Here is a 27,536-nt window from a genome sequence, read left to right as displayed (position 1 = left end):
CTTATTCTAAATGATATGAAACTTTACAATATACATAATTTTCAATATCAACCTATAGTAAAGAAGAAAAACAAAATAAAATCCAATTGTTGCGAGAATACTAAAAAGTTCTTCTAAAAGCAAAGGTGAAGTAGCAATGTCCTTTATTGTTTGTACAAAATTTATAGTATGAAGAAATAAGGAACATATTTTTGTTGTTTTTATTACATATATTTTTTTGCTTTTTTCTTCCTTGCTTGCTATGTAACATTAAAATAAAATGGGTTTTAATATAATTTTCGGAAGATAATTTAGAATCATTTCTTTAGATAGAAAAAAGTTTAAGGTTGTGAAATTTCTCTTAGGAAACCATTTTTCATCTACTTTACTAGATGCTAGTATAATTAAATTTCCTTCTTCCCTAGCTTTTTATTTTCCTCCTCTTTTTCTTCTTCAAACTTTTTTTCTCTTTTCATTTTATTCTCTCTTCCTTCCTTGTTGAAGTGTGAGAGGCAACAAAAAATATTTTTCTTTCTTAATAAGTGAAACTTATTTTATTAGTGAAGATGTCATGAATAGATTTAGGATCATATTGGCATGTCCTATCAAGTAAGATATGTCATGCTTCCATAAAAATTATACCACGTAAAATCTCATCTTTGATATTTTTCTAGAGAGATAAGTATACTTAGTTGTTGGTTAAGTACTATACCACCATCATCTTTGATCATGGGAGTATATAACACCTTGTGATTATTCTAACTGAGTAGATTGGCTTTTTATAAGCCTTCTCGCCAATAATAAGTCTCCTTCGTCATGAGAAAGAGCTTCCTCCTCATAAAAGAAACCATGTTGGATGAAGAATGAGCCTCGTCATGGCTAATAAACTCTTGGGCTTTTAAAAGTATTGATCTTTTATTGGAACACTCAATAACATGGTGCCTTCTTCTTAGACTTGGAGGGTAACCCTCCCTCTTAAGGGCATGGTTAATGTGTAAGGTGGTGGGATAATATTTCCTATAAATTGACTTTCTTTATTTGTTATTCTACCCTCACAATGTACAATAATACAAGATTATTCCGGACTATATGTTATGTCATGGTAAGAAAAACACTCATAAAATCATGGCACATACTTAAAAGTTGTATACATGAAAATTTTATTCATTCTTTTTACAAGAAGTTCCAATAACTTCATTAGGAGTCACAAAATATCAATGAGCACTATACGGGCATGGAATCTGCCATATTTAAGACAAGTTTGAATTATATAACAGTCTTCGTAAAAAAAATTAAAAGTCTAGAGTTATAAGTTGTCTTAATAAGATACACATGACATAGCCAAATTACATTAATACCACTCTTTAAAAAGTTTGGTTCACCAGCAACTAGAGTGAATGGACGATTTAAAGAAAATCAAATTTCAAGTTAGAAATTTATTTTGCGTCACCTATCGTCTTTATCACTAAACTTGGTTTATAAATGCCATGCACACTTCTCTTAATTACTAAAAATATTAACAACCGTTTTCATACATTTTATTACTCAATTTTTTTTTATTGAAAGGTATAAGCTGCATTCTCTGCGCATTATTTTCAAGGCTTTACTTTAATCTCATTGCAGGTAATACTACTTTCAACCTGATGCTTCAAATGTGTAACTTTTGAAAGATGTTGTACAGTTTTACATTGTTTAAGAGTCTTAAGACATTTAAATACTTAAGAACAATTCCAATACAAATAATACTTCTGTGAAACTAAGCCTTCTGCAAATAATATTTGAAATGTTTTATATATCATTTGTGCATTATTTTCTAATTGACGTAAAAGTATTATTTTCCAGTACCAAAAGAAAAATAGTTTTAATTGTGTACCATAATGACCGTGGCATATCTAATCTTGAATATTTGAATAACATGACAGCATTATATTTTAGAACTTTGGTTAGTTTCTGTCAGCTGCTGTCGCAAAACCCTTCTCATGACCTTGTTGGATGCCGTCCTTGGAAGAGATGGCAGTGGTACAACTTGAGAAACCTACACAAATGAGCATGTATTTAATGAAAGAACTTGCTCAATAATAAAAAAATGGAGAAAAAACATACACAGCATCATAGATGCCATTGACGTCGTTTTCCAATTACATTTAGACATTCATCTGGGTAATTTGAGATAACATTTATTCTATATTATGTAGATTATTGAAGTAAAATTCTAATTCTAATTGAAAAACAACACCAACAATACCATATGTGATCTAAGTTTTGCCCAAATAAAAGAGACTCGAGAATGGAAATATGAAAAAAAAAAGTGAGCTTAATTTGCTCTTATAGCTAATCCATTCATTTGAGTTCAGTAAAATACAAAGAAGATAAGATAATCTACACATACAAAGAAGATAATAGCCTACATATGGTGCTAGGTAATGCAAAAGATGAGTTAACCTATTTTAAAAAGGTTAAACCCTTTCACATTAGCTAAGCAATTTTGACACTCCCTCTCGAGAGATGGAACATTCAGAATATGTAACTCTCACATGCAGACTTAGTCAAAATATTTACAAGTTGTTATATTTACAAGTTGTTCATTTGAGTTGACAAACTTCTTGCAAATTTTTCAGGACAACTTCCAAATAAAATGACAATCAATTGTTATATTAATGATTCTCTCATGAAATATAGAATTGGAAACTATATGAATAGCTATTTGGTTACCAGAGGATATTCTCATTTGTTGTATTTGACAATTTCAGCTATTGAAGGAACTTTTTATCCATATAAGCTCTAAGTGAGTGTCAGAACTCTTTGATTTATGTTGCAAATAATATTTCCTTATACAGTTTAATTACATAATTAGCATGAAATAAGTGAAAACTAGATATAGGATTAAGTCCTCTTATACAGAAAATACATATAGAATAATATATTTATAATAAAGAATAATACCAAAAAATATGGGCTACGTTGTAATATTATAACTAACATAAGATATTGTAACTAACTATATCTTAACAATATCTACCACTCTTCCTCAAGTTGGTACATAAATAATGTGTCAAGCTTGTTACAAATATAATTAAATTTAAGTCCTCGTAAAGACAAAGGTATTGTTTCATCTAGGAGATGTCATTGTGATTAGTACCTCTAAGAACAATATCATCAACATATACTATTAAATAGATACACCTAACACTTGAGTGACGATAAAAGACTGAATGATCTATCACATAAAGATTTGCAAAAATGAGCCAAAACAAAAGACTCCTAAGCAACAAAACCTAGAAGTTGCTCCATATAAACTTCTTCCCCAAATCTCTATTAAGAAAAGCATTTTTGACATCCAATTGGTAAAGAAGTCATTGTTGAAGAGTAGTCATGGCTATAAATAAGAGAATAGAAGCCAACTTTGCTACTGGAGAAAAAGTATTACCGTAATCCAAACCAAAAATTTGTGTAACATTTGACCACAAGACGAGTTTCGAGACGATCAATAGTACCATCAGGATTAACTTTGATAGCAAAGACCTACTTGCAAACAACAACGAATTTCCCAGGTGGTCATGGGACAAACTCCCAAATTCCACTATTCTAAAGAGCATTGATTTCCTCAAGCAAAGCCTGACGCCAACCACGATGGGCTAAGGAATCACCTACAAATTTTGGAATTGACATAGTAGAACTAGAAATCTATGGTAACTCAAAGCAGTGTAATGATGAGATGGATTACATATAGAATGTATACCTATACAAAAGGCAATTGGAAGTTCAAACTTAGTTGTCAGAGCCGAAGGGGATGGAGCATTGGGTAGTAGAAGTGAGTCATCCAATGAATGATGAGAACGTTGTTGTCAACTATATATAGTACACCTAAAGGGTTGGTGGAGGTGGAGAATCTGGAGGTGAGGTGGACTAGAGTGAGACAGGAAGATCACATATAACATGAAATATTTACTCTACTAGAGTGAGACACACGAAGAAGGAAACTTAAAGTAAAGAGAAGACTCATTGAATGTGACTTTAGTTGAAGTAAAATAACCGTTAAGAGAAGGAGAGAAGCATTTATATCCTTTTTATGATTTAGTGAATCCTCAAAAGACACATTTGTGTGACCTAGGAGATAATTTACCAAGATCAGGACTAAAATTATGAAAAAAACATGTAGACCAAAAGCTTTTAAAGGTAAGGGAGGAAGAGGTTCATGAGGTAACAAAATAGAATGAGGGATTTTGTTATCTAAAACTGAAGATGGCATGCAATTAATAAAATACCATCCAGTGAGAACTATATCACCCCAAAAATATTGAAGAACCTCACCATGAATTAAGATTGTGTCAAGTGGTTTCATTCTTGTGCTCAGCCACCCTATTTTGTTGAAGTGTATAAGCACATGAGGTTTGATGAAAAATGTCATGAGAAGACATAAAATGTTTAAAAGAATGCGAAAGATATTCACGGCCATTATAACTGCGCAAAATTTAAATAGAAATCCCAACTTGATTTTTAACTTCTTTGTAAGAGGATTGAAATGTAGAAAACAACTCAAAACTATTTTTCATTAAAAATAACCAAATACATCTCGAATAATCATCATAAAGATAACAAAATAATGAAATCCTAAATTAAACTTAACACGACTAGGTCCCAAAAGGTCAGAATGAAGTAATATAAAAAAGGATAACACACATTGTGAGACGCTACAAAGTAATGAAGCACGACTATGTTACCCTAATTGACATGACTCACACGACATATCAGATAAATTGAATAAACTGGGAGTAAGCTGCTACATTTTGTCAAGATTAGGATGGCCCAACTAAGCATGAAGGAAAGATGGAGAATCCATAATCGTGCAAACATGTGCAGAAGGTCTTAGATGATAAAGACTTTGAGACTCACATTTGGTGCCAATCATCTATCCCAAACCCAGTCCTATAAACAAATAAGATCTTTGGTAAAAGAAATAACACAATCAAGGGAATGGATAAGATGACTGATGGATAATAAGTTAACTGAGACTTGGAGACATTAAGAACATTATAAAAGGAAAAAAGAGGGAAAAGGTTAATAACACCAACACCATGGGTAAGACCTTAGATCCATTAGCCACGATAACCAAAGGTAAATAAATTGTAGAAGATAAAGAAGAAAACCAAGATTTTTTACCAGGAATATGATTGATGGCACCTGAGTCAAGAACCCAAGGTCTAACAGAAGCAGATAATGCACATGTGTGTACAACAAAAGTAATGGAACTAGGTTTTTGACAATCCTGATACCATTTGATAAATTCATCACTGTCCTATGGTATTAGACAAAGTAGGATCCACATTAGATGGTTGTAAGGGAGGATTAGTTTGGACCATTGCAATAGATCGAGGAGAACGACCATGTAAGGCATGACACTTGTCAATCTTATGAACAAGCTTGTGACAATGTTCACACTTGTGACGTCTTTTGCTCGGCTTGCAAGAACGATTATACTCACCACGTTGAGATACCAAAATAGAGGGAATCATCATCAGCAAAAGCATGTATATGAGCAATCCATTTACTTAGTACACACAAAAAGATGGAACAAGTAGAAGCAAAACTTAGGAGAATAGGGACCCAAAAATCTAATCACTAACATGAGAATAGTCATCAAAAAGTCCATGTAAAGCCAATAACAAAAAGAACTTTGACCGTTGCTCTAGTTCTTGAGAAGGAATAGAGACAAGAGGTAATAACTTATTAAAGTCATGACGGAGAGAATGGATTTTACCCAAATATTCAGCCACTGGACCATGACGTTTGGAGCAACAACATCAATAACATTGTGACAAACACCATAAACAAGTAGAATGTCGCTGGTGTATAACAATTTCTTCTATTCCCAAACTTTTAAACTATAGATAGCATCAATTTTCAACCAACGGAAAGCTTTATTAGCTTTAATAGAAATCACACTCTAGGTGAGATGATCAACATACCCATAACTTTAAAGCAAAAGTTTAATGTTTGATGCCTAAGTCTCATAATTTGTGTCATCTAATTTGTCAATGGTTAGATGCCCATTGACATAATTAGTGTACATTGACGAATCAAACGAAGTGGTAACAACAGAGGAAGAAGTCGTTGAGGCCATAGATAAAGAGGAGAGAGAAATCCTCAAAGACAAAGTTCTCTAATGAAGTAAACAGTCACAAATCCAAAACAAGGAGGGGAAGCAATTCAAACACAAGTGATTGTTGCCGAGGGGCTAACACATGCCACCGCGCACGACTAAAAAGCTCTAGTGGACGCAAGATTGGATTGGCACGTGAGAGCTTTGATCAAGGTGATCTAAGCGAAATGGTGGTCAACTAGCCAAGACAATCCGATTGGTGGGATCATCGATCTGAAAGGTGGCTGCGACAACGATTGTTGCGACGGCAATGGAAAAATAGAATAATATATGCTAAGAAAAGGACTTTAAGTCTAATTCAAGCCCACAAATCCGCTTGTAAAGTGAGGTTTTCACCCACATATATATTCTAAATTGACTTTATCTCTAATCGATGTGGGACTTCCAACACACCTACTCACATAGAGGTATATACATCTCGTACATGAGACTAGGCATTAATGGGTGGTCTGAACAATAGTCCTAACAAATTTTGCTAGGATAGGCTTTAATAATGGCTTGGTTACCATGTTAAAAAGTGAACTTTAAGCCTAACTCAATCCTACAAAACTAGCTTGTAAGGTGAAGTTTGCATCCACATATATACTCTAAATTGATCTTATCTCTAGTTGATGTGGGACTTCCAATAGACTTTTCTCACGTTGAGGTATATATATATGGGATTATTAGATAACCTAGAATATATATGGGATTATTAGATAATCTAGGATCTGGATATCATGTGACAATAGTGAAAACTAGGTATAAGGTTAATTCCCCTTGTGTAGAAAATACACGTAGGACAATATATTTATAATGAAGAACAATAAAATATGGGCTAAGCCCAAATACACATAATATTGTAAATAACATAAGTTATTGTAACTAACAATATCTTAATGTTTAACAACAACAATAGTAGTTTACTAATGGACACATCAGACAATGACAAATAGAGCAGGATCAACCCACTCTGATACCAATTTAAGAATGGAAAATGAAAAGATTTTTAAAAGAGCTTAATTATCTCTTAGCTGATACATTCATTTATATGGGCTCTTATAACAATAAAATATAAAAAAGATATGGTGATGTATGGATAGGTGCTATACTGAGTTTGCCTACTCTTTCACATATGTAAAACAATTGTCACAAAGAGAAATAATGTGCACACAACTTTTTAACATACTCTTTTATTAATTGAATTTTATTGAAAATAATTTTATGGATCTCCCATCATATTTAACTTTTAATAAAATTTAATCATTAAAATAATGTATTAGTAAAGATTTATTCATAGTACTCTTCTAATAGGAAAATGATCAATACCCGAAACAGTGGATTTAGTTTCTTTTGGAGAGCTGAATTAAAAGATATCCTCAATTGGTGTAAATCTTGCTTTGCAAAATTTGCATCCTTGAATACAACAACTATAGTCAACAACTCAGGTCCACCACCAGAAGGTGGAACTCCTATCGCAGCTGTTTCCAGAACACTGTTATCTACTTCATTGCATATGCGTTCAATCTCAACCGAACTCACCTGTCCACACAAACAGCATGAAATGTCAGATCACACTAAAAGTAGAATTCTAAAAGTTTTCAAACTATATACAGAAAAACATTAGGCTTTCTCACTGACAGATAAACCTGTTTATTAAGAAAGAAAATATCAATAGAAGTAAGAATGAATGATTAGAAGTACAAAACCGATATAGCAAATTTTACTTCATAAGGCTTTAGGGAACAAGCCTCAACTACTTGATATCACCGAGATATAATATATTTTCTCTGTTCACTGATTAGGCTGCACAGTATCCAACTCATGCCACATATCCCTAGTAAAGACTAACATTCCGTTTTGATGCATTCTACTAAGGTTATTTTCTTATAATATTTTAGTTTCATATGCCAATTGATTCTCTCTCCTTACAATTTTCTACCACCTGTAGAAGATTATTACACTCTAGGGAAATCTCTGCAATTGAATTTTGAATCTAAAATATTCAAAACCTGCCAGCCTTTGCTTATATCTTAGTAAGAGAAACCTAAAAAATTTAAAATGAGAATGACACGTCAGAGAACAATTGTACCAAACGAAGTTAAACATGAACTCAAGACGAACCATTGCATACTTTTATACATCAATATTAGTGACAGAACATGAACTCGTTCCCACAAACTACATAAAGAAATAGAGAATGGTTGCTTTGCAACTAAAAGAAGTTAATTTTTATTTGACATATCAGATGTTCATATTCATTAACAATCTAAATAACTAACTAATTATTATCTCGGCAGGATGTTTACCTTGATTCCCCCAAGGTTCATTGTGTCGTCTGCACGACCATGTGCATGATAGTATCCTCTAGCTGTACGGTCAAATACATCCCCATGCCTCCGTAAAACCTGATTAGAGAAACTTAACTGTATAATCTCAGGTAGGCCAGATACCCAAATACCACATAATAAATGCTATGCCAACCTTTCCATTCAATAGAGGCATTCCTTTGAAATAGACATCATAATGGTCAGCATTCAGCAATGTATTTGATGCCCCAAGCATGAGGGAACCAAGAGCCAGCTCACCTATTCCTGAAACATTTTGTGGCTGTAATAGAAAAGAAGATTAAAAATTAGTTAAAGCACTTTGAGTATTATTAGTTTGCTCAAGAAAAATGAAGAGCCATAGACCATTTGAAATTTTTTCAGTTTGTAAAACCTCAGCACAATATCTTCTGAAACTAAAATAATAAAATATAGAACAATCTTAGAAAAAATACAGTGATCACAGAAAAGGTTACGATGACAAAATATCAGACCTTACTTACAGAGTCATACATTACTACGTTACGTCCCTTCTAAGAGTTGGCAAACCAAGATAGAGATGACATAAAAACAGACCCGTGTCTGTATTATTCAACAATTACCCACCCAAAACAGAAGCACAAGAATTACAAAGGAATTGCTTCCTTTCACATAGGCTATTCACTGTCACGACAAACTATAATCCTTCTTTTCTCAACACCCAAAAATAAGAATGTATATACTTTCTCAAACAGGCTGGTTGAAATCTAGTATTGTTAGAACGGGAGCTGTAGTGATTTTTTGTTGTTGCATTGCCATATTGCTTTCTTTAGACCACAGAAAATTCCCTTTTTTCAGCAATTGAGTCAAAGGTCTGGCTCTTTTTCCGTAGTTGTAAATGAAGCTTATATAGTCCCAAAAGTCCCCTTAGGGCCTTCATAGTTTTGGGAATAGGCCATCGAAGGATTCATGAGATCTTTTGGGAATCCATTTCTACCCCTTTACTAGAGATAACATTACCCAATTTTTGAATTCTAGTTGTCCGAATTCTCACTTTTTCCAATTACCATATGTCAACACTCAATTTCGTACGGGTAAGTAAATAAATAAAAATAAAAAAGAGAATAATAATTAGTGGTGTGTAAAAAAAAAAAAAAGAAAGAAGAAAATAATAAAATAAATTTCCTTAAAAAAATGTAACTTCAATGCATGACACATCACTAAAAAATATTTTTGAAATAATATGGTAATAATTTGAATCAATATTATGTCAATAATTATAAGCAATAATTAAAAATAATATAATATTATTTGTTGCGTCAGTTTCTTTTTAAAGAGAAAAAATATGATTTTAAAAATGGACAAATTTTCTGACAGTAATTATAATCAATGTCTTGAATATTATTTGATTTGTTTTTCTTGCAACCAAAACATTTTGTTTCCCTATTTTGTTTATTATCAATTAATTTACAATTAAGATCAGATTACCATAATATTACAATATGTGTATAAATACGCACCCTGTCATTGAAAAAAAAAGGGACGAAAAAAAAAATGGAGAGATACTTTGAAATAATAGATAGAAAGAGTGAGAGAGTATAGAGAAAAATAAGTTCTCATGCTAGAGGGACTCTGCCAACAGAAACTACCAAGGAAGAATGGGAAGTACTAAAAGCTGAAAAGGTATGTCACCTATGCACCCTTCTTTTTCTCTTTTTATTGAACTTTGAAGGTTTTTTCTAAAGGTTTTATTTTTTACTACACACAAATAACATTTTTCTTAAATCATAATTTTTCGGCGTATGGCCGGTTTCTTTCCTTTTTCCCACCATTCTTGAAATAAAAAAATACAAAATCTTTAAAACCAAAAGAATGTCAATTTTGTTAAATCAAACCCTTTTTTAACAGATACCTGATTTTCCATCATGGAGATACGTAGGAGCAAAGTCAATCCTTGTCGGGTTCACTTGTTGGATATACCTAGGAGCAAGATTAATCCTTCTCGGGTTCATAAAACAAAAAAATATTTTTTTTTGTTTCTTCATAGTTTCTTTATATTATTATTTTTTAGGGAAAATTAAGTATTTTGAAAAACCACGTCAACTTTATACATTTAATTAAATGTACTGCTTTGTGTAACCGATTCCTGAACCTAAAATCCAATTTTCGTAGACCATGTCTTATTTTACGGTTTTCCATAGTTTTACCAGAATAAATTATGGTAGCGACTCCCAAAATCTTTTCTTAAACCCGTTCGTTTTCAGTTCACCGTCCCGTCGCGATCCCGGTTGCGACACCATAAAATTGGTGTTGTAATGTTCTCAGAACCTGTTTCAACTTTGCCAAATGCCCTTCACATGTTTTGCTGTAAATCAGTATATCATCAAAAAAAGCTAACACAAACCTCCTAGGATATGGCTGCAAAATGGTGTTCATGGCACATTGGGAAGTAGTTGGGGCATTAGTCAATCAAAACGGCATAACTACAGGATTCACCTGTTTTTCTATTCAAGTTTTTAAAAGGTGAGGGTATCTATATGGTCTCACATTAACTAGATCCACTCCAAAATTGATTGGAATTTATGATCCACATCCCTGTGAGCTGGTAGTTCTTTGGGTTCACTAAAGACTCCTTCACAATCTTTTGAGACCTTTCCCAATTCTCTTTGTTGTTTCTCAAATCAGTTGTTCTTTTTATCTCTTGATAATTGTTTTCTATTTTTCACTCCCCACATGATTGAGACAACTTCTAGTTTCCATTTATTTCATCAACACTTGTGGTCATCAAGCTTTTTGCCAAAGTAGGATCCCCCTTAATGCTAACAAACTGGCCTAGTGTGCTAATGTGCTCAAATTCATTGATAAAGTTCTTGAATTCACCTTACATCTCCCAATGTAGCCAACCATTCTACCCCAAGATCAAATCCACTTGTCCTAACTCAAAATAAAAAATGTCTCCTTCACAGTATACTTATCCAACTACACTTTTATGTCCCTTCAACAACCATTTGTTTGTTTTTGATTTCCATCTTCTAATCTTACACTATAAGGTTGGTTTGATTCCACTTGTAAACCAAGTAATGGCACCAATTCTGAAGAAATGAAATTGTGACTACTATCAATCAAAAGCAACATTGGTCTTCCCATCTCCTTTCCTTGCAATTTCATAGTACAAGGTTTTGCCAAACCTGCTGCAGAAAAAATGGACAAGTCCATGCACTAACATTCTTGATCAAGGTATTTTTCAATCTACAAACACTCCTCAATCTTAGTCTGCATTATATCCCCTGCTTATCCTGATCCCTCATCTTCAACCATGATGATTACCCTTTAAATTTTTTTTGGACAATGATGTCCTGGACTATAGGCTCCTCCACAATGAAAACACCTTCCCTCTTCTCTCATAATATATTCAAGGTAAGGAAGGTTTCTGGTTCCATGATTTCTCAACCCCACTGTTTTGTTTCCTCCTACTCTTGATCCATATCTTATACTTGGTGACCCTATCCTTGCATTGCTGTCTATACTAGTTGAAGCTAGCATATTACTGGTGCTTTTGAAAGTATCTTCACTTTAAACGACCCCACTTCCTCTATGATACCAAAAAGTGGATGTATTATTCCTAAATGAAGAACCACTACCCACCAAGATCTTTCATAGTTTCCTCCACATCCATACAACTTCCACAGCTCGAATGAAATCTTTTGGATGATGTGGTCGAATTTGATTATGAATATTATTTTGCAGCCCGGTAAAGAAAAATGCCAAAGAAAAATGCCAACAGTTTGTGATGTATGTATGTGGAGCTTGCGACACCAATGTTTCAAACTCTTTGATGTAATCGTCCACCTTTTCATTTTGTCTCATTGTCACTAATCTTTCAAACAAATTACCACATTCCCTATCTCAGAATCTTCTATTCAATGTAGTTGTAACATCTCAAGATGGATTGTTGAACTTCTAATGCCAAAATTTAAACTAGTGCTTGCATTTCCTTCCATACTAAGAGCCAAACGTAATTTTTCCATTTGAGTGACATTCTGTAGTTAAATTAATTTTAGCACTTGGTATCTGTCCTAACTGATCACCCCCTTTGAATGTGGACAATTCAACCATCCAAGGCCTCAACAATTCTTCTCCATCCGTAAAAGATTTGTTACCATGCACAGATCCTTCTTCCCTCTTTTCATCATTGTTGACTAAATTCTCCCAACCTTTAGACCATTTTCCTCCTTTCTAGGTTTCACGAAGTAGTTCTTTGATTTCTTTCATGTCTGGCAAGTTGTCTTCTACAATGGACAAGTTTGCTTTCAATTATACAAGAACTTTTCCCCGTTCACTGGCCCATATTTCCAATGTACTTAGTTGACTCTCCAATATGTCCTTTAAAGGATCCGGCATGTTGGACCAACTTGTTACATGTCATCTTAAGAGTTGGAAAAACAAGATACAGATCATGTAAAAAGAGACCCGTTTCTATGTTATACAACAATTAGCCACCCAAAATTTCCTTCCTTTGACACAAGGCATTTCCTGTCACAACAAACTATGTCACAACAAACTATTATACTCATCACAATACTCCGCATGATAACAATATATAGACTTTCTCAAAAAGTCTCAACCCAACCCCCCCCCCCCCCCCCCCCCCCCCCCCCCCCCCCCCCCCCCCCCCCCCCCCCCCCCCCCCCCCCCCCCCCCCCCCCCCCCCCCCCCCCCCCCCCCCCCCCCCCCCCCCCCCCCCCCCCCCCCCCTATAACGACTAATTGGTTGTATTTTTAAACTTCTTCCTATAATAGAGTTTCCAACCCCTCTCATTACTTCCATGAACACACTAGCATGTGAAACACTAATAATTGTGACAAGTGATACTTCAATCAATAGAAAAGTTTAATGAACAACACTTACAATAGGATGGCCATCATCACCAAGAATATACAAACTGCAGCAAATAGCAGGCGTACTAAAAGCAGCTAATGCTTGAGACTGTAGTAGTGATCCAGACACAAAGCCACCCCCAATTTCTGTACCACCACAATATTCAATGACCGGCTTGTAGAGAGCTCTCCCCATCAGCCAAAGGTATTCATCTACATTAGATGCTTCACCAGAGGAGCCAAAGCAACTACATCATTCAAAAGAATATTTCCAATCAAATATTTGATAACCATAAATTATATTCAAATTTATGCCCTACCACCTTGTTAAAGAGTAGATACGTTTCAACTAAATTACTCACCGGATAGAAGACCAATCATATCCAGATGTGGAATTTGCACTTTTCCAACTCCGGACAATACTTGGAATAACACCAAGCATTGTTACTTTAGCATCCTGAAAAGGACACAAGTATCTAGAGTGAAGAACAAAATATACAAAATACCCCTAAGGATTGACCAAAATAGAGATAACTATTGCGATGTCTTTTGCTTGTTACATATAACAACAAATGGTAAAAGCTAACTAAATTTTATAGACTAAGAGCTGCAAGGTGTAGGCCACAAAACACATTCCATCCATCTACTTGTGTAATTGAACAAAAATACATGAAATATGTTTGACATCCCCCCAAAACGCACCTACCTACTAGTAGATTATATACTTGAAATGATAAATTAACAAGAGTAAAAAGATCTTAGATGAAAAAACTGCTAAAAATTATAGTTTCTATTTACATTTCAGTGAATAGAGACATAAAATGAACATGCATGTTTTGTTTATGATTTGTTTGCTTGATTTCATGGAAATATAAAAGTAAAACAATAATAATAACATAATATTATCTTCCAAACATGTACTTGTTTTTCTTCAGATATAGTAAATTCTGAGTATGCACCAGTCTATGGATGAACAACAAGCACTCACAATTCAGAGGAATAAAAGCCCATGGGAAGGACTGAAAATTTTGAACATAAAAATAAGTTCATACCTGTACGAACTTGGCAAAGCCAGACCCAAGAGGAGATCCAACATATAAAGCCATAGAAGCTCCATTTAGCAAGGATGCATATACTAGCCATGGCCCCATCATCCATCCAAGATTAGTGGGCCAGCAGACCACATCACCTTTACGAATGTCCATGTTGAACCATGCATCTGCAGCAGCTTTTAGAGGAGTAATATTGGTCCATGGAATTGCCTTTGGATCACCTATACCACCAAATGAGATGATATTAACTTAGCTATTGACCAGCTTCATATGGTGAAAGAAGTGTTGACATTGAATTAATTCTTTTTCCTCAAATATCCTTTATCAACAATACAAAGCATTTTTTAGTCTGTATGTATCCTTTCAGGCCAAAAGAAAAAAATTCTTACCAGTTGTTCCAGATGAAAAGAGAATGTTTGTAAATGTTTCTACCGGTTGTTCTGTTTCTATGAATTCCTTGCCTCTGTAGATTGCATGACAACAAATGAGAATTAGAATTCCAAGAGCATATCATAAACAATTGAAACTTTTCATTTTGTCATTAGCTCTAAACATCAGTGACCATGATAATATGGTATCAAAGGCATATTCTCGGCCAATATTATATTCTTTCTCAGCCAATAATTTATTTGATAAATAGAGAATATCTATGAATAAGTAGATTAAAGTGCATACTTGAGACTATAGACTTTCTCCAAAAAATCATGCCAAGAAAGATCACTGTTGCGCAGTTTCATGCTAAATTCAGATCCTTTGGTAGGGATAACTACCGCCATAGGTGACTCTGCATCTACAACTCTCCTGCATTTGTAAAGCAACAATATGAGAGACCAAATTTCTGAGCAACAAAGTGAACAACTCATCTACAGTGTCTTTACCAAATAGTGAAAAGCATTTTCACCTGTAAAGGGGAATACTTTTGTCGCCACGAATAATGAGATCCTGAAAAATTAAATGTTAAAGGAGAGGGTAGAAAAACACATGAAAAAACTAAATAACCATAACAACACAATTAGCCACAAAATTGACAACCATTTTAACAATAAGAATAATAACCAACCTATTTACAAATAAACTGGTTCTTTAAAAACATTCAAATTATTGGTTTATATGTAGGAAAAGGAGGAAAAGAGAGAACAGAGATTGGATAATTTAAATATATTGCTTAGATGTACTCCTATTTATAAAAGGTTGTCATGTAGTCCTTTTACACTAAATAATCATACTAGTGGTGACATCTCCAACCAATTCATTCAAGTGACAAGTTCTTTCTCCCATGAATCATACCAATGGTGACTTATGATGGGTAAATCACACCATCCTGAAGTAGACTAGCCCCTAACTTTGGTCCAGATAAATTCTAGCCCAAGTCTTCATCACAAATGTTGCCCGGTACCATCTCATGTCACAAATGCAATCTAGCTCCATCTCTATGAACCATGGACTCCTTTCTTGACCTAGATGCTGCACTGTGTTAATATTTTTAATTCACTTTTGTTTTGGTATGCTTAGTTGTATAGTACAGCTGTATAACCAACAATAGTTTATTATAATGAAAGTTGATCTTCAAAGAGACAACATGAGAAAAAAGAAGGTACAAGTAGCATAATTGAGAACATTAAGATAAATTCATAGCCACACAAAAAGGGACAAAATACATAGCTATTGTTTGTGAAGAAATACTGGCAAGACACCTATTGAAAAGAAGATGATAGAAAATTGGTTGAAATGGCTTGGACTTTTGTAAAGGACAATTGACATTTGCAAAGAAGGCCATTGAGAGATGTCATGGTGAATAAAATCCTAGATATTTTGGTTTACGAGTAAGCATCACATAATCCCATGTAATTCACCTCACCTAGTATGGCAAGGTTATTATAGTTTTTTTTTTCTGTCAATATGTTCAATTATAAACTTAAAGCATAATAAGCTTTAACTTGACGGAATTGATGTATCTTCGAATGACTGCATGATTTTTAGTCCATTGAAAAGGAAGAAAACGAGACCAAGAAAGACACTAGGTAAGTTGTTATGGGAGATCTAATGATCATTAATATTTCTAAAGATTTCAATTTTCAATTGAACCGCGTTATAATAACGCCTAACATGAATTTAAAAAAAAAAAAAAAAAACTGAATCGGAGGGCAATTCAGATCATACAGACCTCACCAAGTGAGACAAGACTTTGTTTTTATTGTTTCTATTGACAAGTTTCATTATAATTCATGGTTTGTTACTTAATCAGGATTATAACAAATAGGGGCTATTACTAATATTTTGTATCACATCAAATGAATATCAATTTTAGATTATTCAATCTCTATTCTCTCTTAGTCCTTCCCTTCTTAAAATCAATATAGTTTCAACTCTAGTAAATGAGTTTAGTTTTCCTAGTAAGAAATCAGAAAATTCATTAAAAAAAACCAAAATATACACAACCAAAAAAGTATAAGAGGAAATTAGAGAGTCGACCTGGGTAAATATGACTTTTGCTTTTGATATTCTAAGCCTGTTCGATATTTCACTAGCAGCAAAACTATCAGCAATCGATACAACAACAAAACCTGCAAGAACAATAGCTAGGTAGATAACCACAGACTTCACATTCATTGGCATATCAATTGCAATTGCAGATCCTTTCTCCAGATCCAGAGAATTGAGAGCATATGCAACTAACCTACAAGTTAAAAGAAATAGCAGGGTATAATTTTAATTTTATTAACATTTGGGTGTGAAGAAGCAAAGTGTAGAATAATCATACCATGCAATGTTTTAGATTCAAAGCTTAACCCAAAACATGCCATGAATTTAAGAACTGGTGCATACTGCTACCACCTATATCTTCTATCACTATGATAAAAATAAAAAATTCAAAATCTTAAAATATATAAAATAGCAAGAATGTAGTATAATCTGGACAATGCCTCTAGTCCAGAAAGAGTACTGAGCCCCACTAGACTGGATGCTGTTGGGCCTAAACAGCTACCTAGCCCAAGATGCTGAATGGCAATAGACAAAGTACCTGAATGACTTGGTAAGATCCGACCTCCTATTACAAAGGCTTGTGAGAGAAGAAGTAAGGGAAATGGGAATAGAGCTATTTGATGTAGTTACAACTAGTTAGGAGTTAGTTACCATGTCAGTAGAGTTAGTTTAAGAATAAGAGAGGTTTGTGTAAACCATGTTTGTGCTCTAAAGAAAGGGCAGGAAAAATATATGTTGGGAGGATACCGGGTCCCTCAAAGAACCAAAGTTATTGTTTCTGTAATACCATACATTGGAGGAAATATACTGTTTTGGTCTCTCTTATCTATGTAAACTTCATCTTCCTTAAGTTTTCTTATCCAGTTTCTATAAGCACTAAACCCACAAAAGGGTCAAATCACAATACCTGATAGGTTTTGATCACAATCATGAGTAGGATGCCTCTAAATTTAGCATTGACAAGGAATCCTCTTAATTTCTGTGTCACTTAAAGTTAAAATATATAACAAACATTTACTTGAAACAGTTTTGCTAAGCATTGCCCTTAAATAATGGTTGAGAATCAACATATAGAAAGTTAGTATTAGAAATCATTGTCAAAATGTAGTGACAAATAATATTAACTTTTTCCAATGATAACTCTTCACCTTTGATTCCTTAACATCACTGTCTTTAAAATAACACTCAACAAAACCAAATTTTCACGTGTTATGATACAATTTACAAATACAATATGTGAAAAAGTATAAAAAGCTAATAATAACAAGGACGGGCTATTTGTAGCATACCATACTTCTTCACGCAGTTCCTTGAGTGTCATCCTTTGTAGAGGGAGATCATCATGTTGTTCTTCGCGCCATATTATTACTGTATCATTCAAACCTCTTTTGCCATTTATATTTATGCAATTCTGTGCTGGATTAATAGATGCTCCAGGAAGCCATTGACCACCTGGGTGTGATAATGGGCCTTCCCCTGTGGGGCTATCACGTAAGATGCATTCAGGTGGTTTGGAAAATGATATGTTCATTTCATCAAACACAGATTTCCAACATATCTGAAACAGTATACGACCACAATTACAAAGCTGCCAAGTGTAAGAAACTCCAGAAATAAAAAAATCCCATCATATATATATATATATATATATATAGTGGGAGTGACAGCTTTAAATTAAAGTCTGCAGTTGGAACTGTGACTGCAATTACATTTGCATTTGCCTGCAACTTTCTGGAATAATAAGATTCTGAACTTTCGTACAACTATTACTAACCGCTAAAAGAAGTATAAATTTCACGCATTATCGAAAAAGTGAATTGAAAAGAGTGTTTTCAACCTCAGGGTTTGAGACTGAGAACTTCTGGAAATCATCAAAGCTTGTAATTGGATCCTTATAAGCCGAACCCAGAAACTCTTCCCCTCTCCTCTCTAGCAACTGCCAAACATTTGTCAAAGCAGCACTTTTCCTAACCACACATGAAACAAGGTTCAAAATAGAAAGCGTCACCAACCTTTCATTTCACTACAAGAGTAAACACATTTCAATCATTCACCACCATGAATCAAACAACTTCCATATAATCGAAAAAATAACACATATCTCAAACGACATACGGGTCGGGTATCCAAGCGGGTGGGTCGGGACCGAAATCCTTGTAGCAACCATAGTACAGCATCTGATGGAAGGAGAAGGGAAGTTCAGGGTTGAGGAGGCTGCTGCTGATGTGTTGCCACGTGGCAGGGGTGCCATCTCCATGACTTTTGATGATTTCTGTGAGACTTTGGTGAAGAGTGATAGCATCTTCTTTCGCAATTCCGAGGGATTCAATATCCAACACAGTGATAGAACTTAACGATTTATAAGCCATGCGTAATAGTAGTGTCCAGAAAGTTGCACAATTGCACCACCCACTTCACACTGAACTCTGCTCCTTTTAGCTCCTGAAACCCAAAAGCTTCAAACTCGTGTCAATGGCAGATTGATAGAAAGAAAACAACAGTTCGGAGATTGAGAATTTATTCACGATTCAATGGTTAAAAAGTAAAATTGTTGTAAATTTTTGTTCTTATCTAGATTACTATAATAGATACAAAAGGAAAATAAAAACAAAATCTGATCTGTAAGAAAATTATTGGATACTTATCCTCACGGAATGGGACACGCTAGCAACATGGTCACAGTTTGTCAATTCACAATGTTCACTTACATTCAATGTCCGAGATATGGGTACCCATCCCAATAAATATAAATATTTAAAGGAACATTTGGTTTGGTTCACCTTCCACGTTCATGTGATTTTGCAGTGTCACTCAACAAAGCAATAAACTTAATTTTATATAAAAATCTCAAAAAACATTGGCTTCTTGCCTGCTTTTAAGGACCAAAAAGAATGAAGGGAAACAGTTTAGTGAAGAAAAAGAAGAATTTACCGTTATCTTTTTTCTCTCCTTATATGTTACCTTGAAAGTTTAAATTTTTTGAAAGCACAATTCTTCTTGTACAAAACTATAAACGGTTGCTTCCCTTCTCTTTGTAAAAAATTTTAAAAAATATTACAACATAGTTTAACCCCGTTCTAATATTTTCTGTGTTTCACAACATTAAAATGAAGTTATGATTCTAACATGCAAAATCCCTTGCCTCATCCCGAGGGATCAAATTTCAAACAAATATGGCCTAGAACATTATCACCCTGTTCGCTTAATTTATCAAAAAATTGTTCTTTCGGATCCTTATACCAATTCCCTCATGTGCATGTTTCAGAGAGCCATCTGACCCCATTTATACTAAAAAGTTGTAGGTAAATTTGAGTTAAAAGTAGACATGAACAAAATACAACATCATTAATCTAGTTGAATCTTTTGTTAAATGAATAAGAGTTTATTTTAAAGTATATGTAGCTAGTTACCTACTAGTTCAATTAGCAACCAATCAACTAACCCAATAGCCATATCAATTCCACTAGATCAATGACAGATTCTATTAGATTTCACATAAATATTTTCTAATATTCCATATCTTTACTTGAAGGTAAGAGTTCAACCACCCATTTGATCTTTTATAATTACCACCTTGAATCTCTATATTAAAAAATATTTTTAAGAAACCAAAGCTTTTTAATCACAGTTAAAATAAATTTCAAAAATTTAAATAATTAAATATCATGAAATATATTTCTAAAATATAGTAAAAATTACAGCTAATACTTAATGATTGCATATTCTAAATATTAATAAGATGTTGATGTCAAATATTTCAGAAACAATTTCAACAAATATTCCATAAAAAAAATGTTATAAATAATTTTATCTCACTTAATCCTACGGGAATAACACCAACAAGCATACCGCTTTAATAAAACACAGTTGTCCAACTGTTTCACAATGTTGGGGTATGAGAAACGACATTATTAGAATGGGAAAAAATCTTATGATAATGCATTTCGAGTTAAAAAAAGACAGACTCTATCTTAACATAAAAAACACAATTCCAGAAATATAGTCTCAACCAGGGAATCCTGAAAATGGATCCCGCCATGGAAAACTTATTACAGAAGTCGAAGGAGTGAGAGACTAAAAAAATGTGGCACCAACGATATTAACTTGATATCGCCACTGTTGAGTATATTACAGATTGCTCCCACCAATTAACCTTCCAGTGCTGAAGCTCCAGAGATAATCTCTGTCAATTCTGTGGTGATAGATGCTTGACGAGTTCTGCCACAAAATTAACAGAGACCAGTCAGTCAAAACAAAAAGTGCAAAACTGTATTGGCAGATAATAATGGAATCATATTGGATAGCCCAGATCCAAGGAATAGTAATAATGATACATGAAATGAAACCCTCTTAACTTCAAAGACATATAAATACTTAGTTTCTGTCTCTTCCAATCACCAATACTGTTTAGACTTACGAGCTCCTACCCATCATTTTATATATTTCCCACTAAAGAATTGAATGTTGAAAACGATTAAACAGGCATGTAGAAGAGAAAGAAAAAGAGACCTGTTATAAGTGAGGGTGAGACGATCAAGCATGTCCCCAGCGTTCCTACTAGAGCTGTCCATGGCTGACATTCTTGCTCCTTGCTCACTGCAAGCATTCTCCAACACCGCATTGTACATGATCTGCATAGTGTAAAAGGAAAGCATGGTCGTAAAAAAAGACATATAAGCTTCTGAAACTGGAACCAAATGATAAGGTGAGACGTGCAATAAAAGGTTAATATGGGCAACTAACAATGTAAATGATTTTTTTGTATGGGACCCCCAACTTCATATTTCATCTTTACCAAACAACCTCAATTTTAAACATCCCTTCTATTTCCTCTCAATTCCATGCTATTTCACCAAACCTAGTGTACAAGCAACCACAGGAGCAGTCCACTAAGGAAAGGGTGAGGGAGAGGTGGTGGTGGCGGCGAACACTAAGCATATGTTCGCTATAATGGGTGAATTTTATTTATCAAAATTTTCATTTTTCTTATTGACATGGGAAAACAATTCAGAATTCGTCCATGAAAAGGTCTATTAAAAGGAGGATCACACATTTTACTAGTTAGCATGGTAAGTGTATAATATACAACAGGAATAAATTCCGACCATGGAACTTTTTCCAAGTTTCTTTCTTTCTTTTCCTTAGTATAGCTTCAATAGTTGTGGGTTAGTCCTAGCACAACAATAAGGTCGTTGCCCTAGTCTCTGGAGGTCACCAATTGCAATCCTAGAAACCTCTTCCCGTGCAGATAAAAGAACACATACATCCATCCCCCATACACCGCTCATGTTTAGACCTGCCCTGGGCTCCAACAATTAGTCATTTCATCAGGGACGATTTTCTCTTGTGAAGATATTATTTTATTGCCATCAGTTTAGGAAAAGTAGACATATCGGGTGTCGGGTTAAAGGATATTTTTTTCTATCATTTTGACGTGTATGAAAAGATATCGAGTTATCATTTCCTATGAACTAAGTAAAAGAAACATTACCATAAAATTTCAATAGGCCAATACTAGATGTTTATATTAATATCCATTATAGTAAAGCAAAAAAAATGCACTAAAAGCTATTTTGTCAGAATGTTTTTAAAATTACTTACACAAGAAAACTGGAACTCAGCCAGATTCTGAAGAATTTCAGATTTTGTCTCGCCACCTTCAATCTCATATGAATCTAGTTCCCCAAGCTTTCCTCCTGATTCAGCCTCTCTCTCGATAACCTACATGAAAATTACCTTACTTCATAAGTTGAAAGTAAAAGGCAGAATACCAAAGCATATCTTTCCAAAACGTGCCCAAAATATCAAAGCAACAATAAACCAAGATTAGATGACAGGACTCAAATAGAAAAATTTTAATACTGTAGACAATATAAAAAATACAGTAAATAGAAGTACCTCAGGAGATAGTATAGTTGACACTGTTGGCAAAAATGAAACAACAGAATGAAATTTGTTGAAAACAATCCTTAATGCATCATACTCCACATTCTTTAGAATGTCATCTGCCAAGACAGACACCTGAAAGATCCAACAAATAGCATAAGACAAAAGGCCACATTTCAATGCAAGATTGAGTAAATCAAGCATATTTATTTTAAATGTAAATATGTCGGACACAAATTTCATTTGCAGACACCAAAATCAAGTACTACAATATGTTTATTTTAGCAATGAAAAACATTAGCTTAGTTGTATGTTAAGAATGCTATATAGAATATGCGTGTGTATACGTACATACATACAAACACACATATATATTTATTGTTTCGCTACATCCAATAGTCTCATTTTTTTAGGAGTTAAGGTTAAGGGCGATTTAAAAGCGTCTTTCTTTCTTAACACTGAGATACCTTTTAAGGATAAAACTATGATGAGGCCACTCCAATACAGACAATTCCTTAGATGTATTGATTAATCCTAACAATGTTCAACCTTAGTGGACTTTAGGTTAGAACATCATATGTGGAAAAGGAAAACTGGTTCCAAAAATGAACCCTTGTTACCCTTAGCCTTTGACTAAGGTTTCTTTTAATATGCTCAATAATCTCACATCACTTACGAATTGACCAAGAACAATTTGAATACACCTTCCTTCATTAATCCTCTGAGACACCTTTTAAGAACAAAACATGATGGAACAACTGAATTTCTAAGCTGACAATACCACACATGCAGTCATTGACCTAGCGATGCTCTATCTTAATGGACTTAATATATACATATACATACATACATACATACATACATACATACATACATATATATATATATATATATATATATATATATATATACATACACACACACACACACACACATATATATATATATATAAATCTAGTAAACCAAACATGTTCTATGTTTGAATTTCAACAAGAACAAGATTTGCTCACCTGAGTCAGGTTGGCTACAAAGGCCAACGTGCATATTAGGCTCAATCAGAAAATGTTATTAAAACCATTTAGAGGAAGGTTATAATTTCAGTTTTTCTTCTAAAAATTTAATTTTTAAGCAGCTGAGCAGAGAAAATAAATTGCATTGAAAATATTCGACATAGTATTTTATTATTCAAAAGCATTCTAAAATTTCACATCTGTAACATATTATGTTACTGTTCTCTGCTTCAACCTCAATATTCTCCATTATTTGATTCCTTTTATCCTCACAAATGGTTGCCTATTGAATACCAAACTTTCAAAATCTTCAAAATTTTGGTTCTATTACCATCTGTAGTATAATCAATTCAGAGAAAGCTTAATTTTCAGACTATAGAGTAGATTAAAACAAAAGCAGGCTATAGAAAAAAAAATATAGAGGCACAAATATAATTATGCAAAACTTAAGAACCATTGGATGGAAGAGAGACACAACAAGCTAACCTGAGTGTAATTCAGAGGATTCTTCTGCAATTCAGTAAGGGAGAGCTCGATATTTTTCTTTGAGTCACGTACCAATTGAGCCTTAGCCTTCTCTCCCAGTATGACATATTTTGTCTCTTTATCAGGCCCTATTGTAGTAAATAGGCACACAATTAAAATCATAGTTATCAATCTCGGATAGGTCAACCTTGAAAACATAACAGTGAGAAAGTGGATTGCAGGATGCCTTCTATTATTAAAGATCATACATACAAATTAAATATTCTATACTACATATAAAATGCTAAAAAGAAGTATCCAAAATTTAAGATATACTCATAATTAATATGCAAAAGTTTATATCTTAAGCTAAAATAAATAAATAATAACAGAAGTCATGAAAATGAGAAAGCAAATCTTTTTATACATAAAATTAGTAAAACTCAGACTGTCAAAAAAAATGGTGTGCAACACTGCTATTAGAAATGGATCAGGCTTAGCTCAACACCGAAAGAAGCTGAAGGGAGAAGTATTGTTCATATATCTTATAAGGAGAATTACATCATATTCTAGCCAATGAGAGAAATCTTATCACACCCTTCACACTGTAGACGAATATCTAGAGTATGAAGTTAGTAGGACTGGACTTCTATACTTGGCTTAATATTAAATCTAGATTGAGTACAATATTAAGTTAAAAAAGAACTTGGCCCATATGAACCAAAACATAGCTCAACAAAGAAGGATACGCATGCCTTATAAGTAGGATTCTGGCCATAGTCCTAACCAATGTGAGATATCTTAACAAACCTTACACCTAAAACTTGATATCTACATGTGACCCAACAGTAAGATCGCCCAGGCTTGATTTTACAGTTAATATTAACTTTATGACTTTTTAAGATTTTGGACATAATACATGTTAAAACCAAATGATCCCCCGTTCACATCATATAATATAATAATTTTAACCCAATTATCAAGGTAAATAATATTTCAGGAGCATACATGATAGTGATATTTTTTCCTCGTTTTCTTGATTGTATAAAAATCTAGGGACTACATCATTAGGACTCGTTGACATTCCTACTAAAGTATATTACATAGCAAAAAGGTTCTGTACATTGAAAATAACATAAGCCCGTCAGTTGGTTAAAAGGATCCAAAACATTGAGTGGTTTAAAACCAGCCAACATTACAAACTTACATTTCCAACCATTTCACTTTTAATGTTTTAAAAACAACACAGTATAAGAAGTCTGTAACAGACACAGCTGCAAAAATTACCGGAATTCAATTTGTGCAAAACCCTGCTTATCTTGACAGATGTGGAATTGATTCCACCACAAAGACCTTTGTCCGAGGAAACGGTAACAACAACATTCTTCTTAACATCAGCACCTTAAAAAAACAAAAACCAAACGAAGATCAGGGCATCATCAGAAAAATAAAATTAACAAACACAAATCTAATGAAGCAATTGCACATGTTCAAGATCGCAAATTCCTAACAAAGATCACGATAATAATAATAATAATAACAAGAAATGCAATACAATACAATAATTTGCACAACATCAACTTTTGCGTAAATTTCTTTCTATCACGTCATTAGTTACAATTCAAATTCTCTTCTTTTTTTCTCCCTCACTCCGTTGTCGTACAAGTAACAGTTCTCTACTGATAATAGCAAATCTAGACGATTCATAAAAATCTAATACAAAATTCATACGCATTTTAGATCACGATATAGGGTACAACAACAATAACAAATAATAACAATAATGATAGGAGAACATACTTGGATTGTCACCGAGAAGGGCAGTGAATGGTTGCCAGAGGCCACGGGAATTTTCAGCTCTTGTTTGAACGGCTCGAAGCTTGGATGCGGCAACCATCTTCATGGCCTTGGTGATTTTCTGGATATTCTTCACACTCTTCATTCGGTTCCTCACTGCGTCAATTTCATTAAACCATTACAAATCAACACTCGTTCAAGTCCAACACAAGGACACAATCAAACACATACACACACAAAATAAAAAGCTTATTCCAAGACCAAATTAAGAAACGGCGAAAGGGAGAAGAAAACCGATCGTACCTACTTGGGTGGAAACGGAGCGCGAACCATGAGGAGCTTGGTCTCTGTCAAAAACACGTTCTAATTAGCGTGTAAGATCGATAATACAAATTCGAGATCTGTGCAAGAGGGGAAACAAGAGAGTGGAATTGAGATTTGAGGAATTGTAAGAGAAAGGGAAGAACTGACTGAGAGATGAGAGAGGAATGGAGAGCGTTGATTGGTTGGGTCAAACGCCTCCCTTCGCGACGCAGAACAGCAGCCATTGCCATCTTCGTTTGTGATCGCTCTTGCGAAACCCTAGCGGTGTTACACACAGACAACTGAAGAAGCCCCTATTTGTTTTCGTTCAGGAACAATGCCAACACTGTTCAATATGGTCTCATATGTATGGATGTTGCGTTATGTATCACATGCCCCACGCACATTTCTATTCCCCGTAGGTTTGTTACTGCTTTACTAGGAAAAGTAAATACTAGCAAAAATAAACGCTGTAAAATTGCAATTTAGTTAAATTTATATATATATAATTCCCAAAAGAGAGAAAAATGTTCATTTTTAACTCTTTTAAAAAAAAAATCATTTTTTCATTCCTTGAAAATATGTCATGGGTAATTCTTATTCATGCATAAAACATTAAAAGTAATGAAAAAGAGAATGCGTGACACATTTTTATAAAGTACATTTTTTTTATTCTGGCTATCATGAAATTAACTTTTGTTGTATGACTATTATTATGTCTAATTTATTTTCATGTAGGTCAAGTTTTATCACGAGTGATAATGTGACTAATAGAAATTTAAAAACAAGTATAATATTTTTTAAAGACTTTTGGGTTAGGTTTTGTCGGTAAAGAATATTTTTAAAGAATTAATTATTCATTGTATAAAATATTTTCCTTTTTTTCTTAACTAAAAAAAATAAAAATTAATATTTTCAATCGTTCTTAATGTTTATAGATGACATAAATATAAACAATAATTATTAAATTATCAAGATATCAAAACAATGATCATAAATCCAATCTAAAGAAATCCAATGTAACAGTACATTGGTGTATACTCAGAAACTAAGAACAGAAAAAAAACAAACTTTTCACAGTAACATATATGAAGAAAATGCCCTGTATTAAATATGTCTCTCTTAACATTTGCAAGACCACAACCGTATGTATACAAAAAGAATTTAAAAGAAGCAAAACAAGAAGACATAGTTCAATTTTGGCGTTATAAACCAACACTCCTCCTCAAACCAAAATT

At 33.7% G+C, this 27,536-nt stretch overlaps 2 protein-coding genes across 3 annotated transcripts; both read right to left on the bottom strand.

The window, feature by feature from the left end:
• Positions 1-1,725: 1,725 nt before the first annotated feature.
• Positions 1,726-19,516, bottom strand: AAE17 (acyl-activating enzyme 17). Of its 2 annotated transcripts, none has more exons than XM_088106137.1 (14): positions 18,953-19,516; positions 18,675-18,804; positions 18,127-18,395; positions 16,826-17,030; positions 15,255-15,295; positions 15,029-15,154; positions 14,743-14,816; positions 14,354-14,574; positions 13,664-13,758; positions 13,333-13,549; positions 8,603-8,728; positions 8,428-8,526; positions 7,448-7,660; positions 1,726-2,014 (listed from the first exon to the last, which is right to left on the bottom strand). In XM_088106137.1, exons 1-14 carry the CDS (start codon positions 19,204-19,206, stop codon positions 1,904-1,906), a joined length of 2,181 nt encoding a protein of 726 aa, XP_087962263.1. In that variant the 5' UTR covers positions 19,207-19,516; the 3' UTR covers positions 1,726-1,903. The 2 variants fall into 2 exon arrangements, with proteins under 2 accessions (XP_087962263.1, XP_087962264.1); XM_088106138.1 differs by having other exon boundaries at positions 18,675-18,860; positions 18,953-19,092.
• Positions 19,517-20,668: 1,152 nt separating this feature from the next.
• ATP3 (gamma subunit of Mt ATP synthase) lies at positions 20,669-26,656 on the bottom strand. Its single transcript, XM_088106136.1, has 9 exons — positions 26,467-26,656; positions 26,299-26,342; positions 25,999-26,151; positions 25,486-25,599; positions 24,220-24,347; positions 22,736-22,858; positions 22,439-22,558; positions 21,347-21,468; positions 20,669-21,055 (listed from the first exon to the last, which is right to left on the bottom strand). Exons 1-9 carry the CDS (start codon positions 26,547-26,549, stop codon positions 20,986-20,988), a joined length of 957 nt encoding a protein of 318 aa, XP_087962262.1. The 5' UTR covers positions 26,550-26,656; the 3' UTR covers positions 20,669-20,985.
• Positions 26,657-27,536: the final 880 nt, after the last annotated feature.

This window comes from Vigna umbellata, chromosome 2 (assembly GCF_029865625.1).
Source record: "Vigna umbellata cultivar VRB3 chromosome 2, Vumbellata_1.0, whole genome shotgun sequence".
Lineage (NCBI taxonomy): Eukaryota > Viridiplantae > Streptophyta > Magnoliopsida > Fabales > Fabaceae > Vigna > Vigna umbellata.
The sequence above is the reverse complement of the archived record's forward strand: the minus strand, read 5'-3'. Positions and strand labels throughout refer to the sequence as shown.

Bases quoted from the DNA above. Each gene is read 5' to 3' on its own strand.
- AAE17 (XM_088106137.1), bottom strand. From the start codon at position 19,206: ATGGCTTATAAATCGTTAAGTTCTATCACTGTGTTGGATATTGAATCC. The intron at 13,759-14,353 runs GTATGAACTTAT...TGTCCTTTTCAG, and splicing joins GCTTTGCCAAGTTCGTACAG to GATGCTAAAGTAACAATGCT. The intron at 8,729-13,332 runs GTAAGTGTTGTT...TTTCTATTACAG, and splicing joins GTGATGATGGCCATCCTATT to CCACAAAATGTTTCAGGAAT.
- ATP3 (XM_088106136.1), bottom strand. From the start codon at position 26,549: ATGGCAATGGCTGCTGTTCTGCGTCGCGAAGGGAGGCGTTTGACCCAA. The intron at 26,343-26,466 runs GTCAGTTCTTCC...TGTTTTTGACAG, and splicing joins CATTCCTCTCTCATCTCTCA to AGACCAAGCTCCTCATGGTT. The intron at 22,859-24,219 runs GTTAGCTTGTTG...TGGATCTTTCAG, and splicing joins ATCCTCTGAATTACACTCAG to GTGTCTGTCTTGGCAGATGA.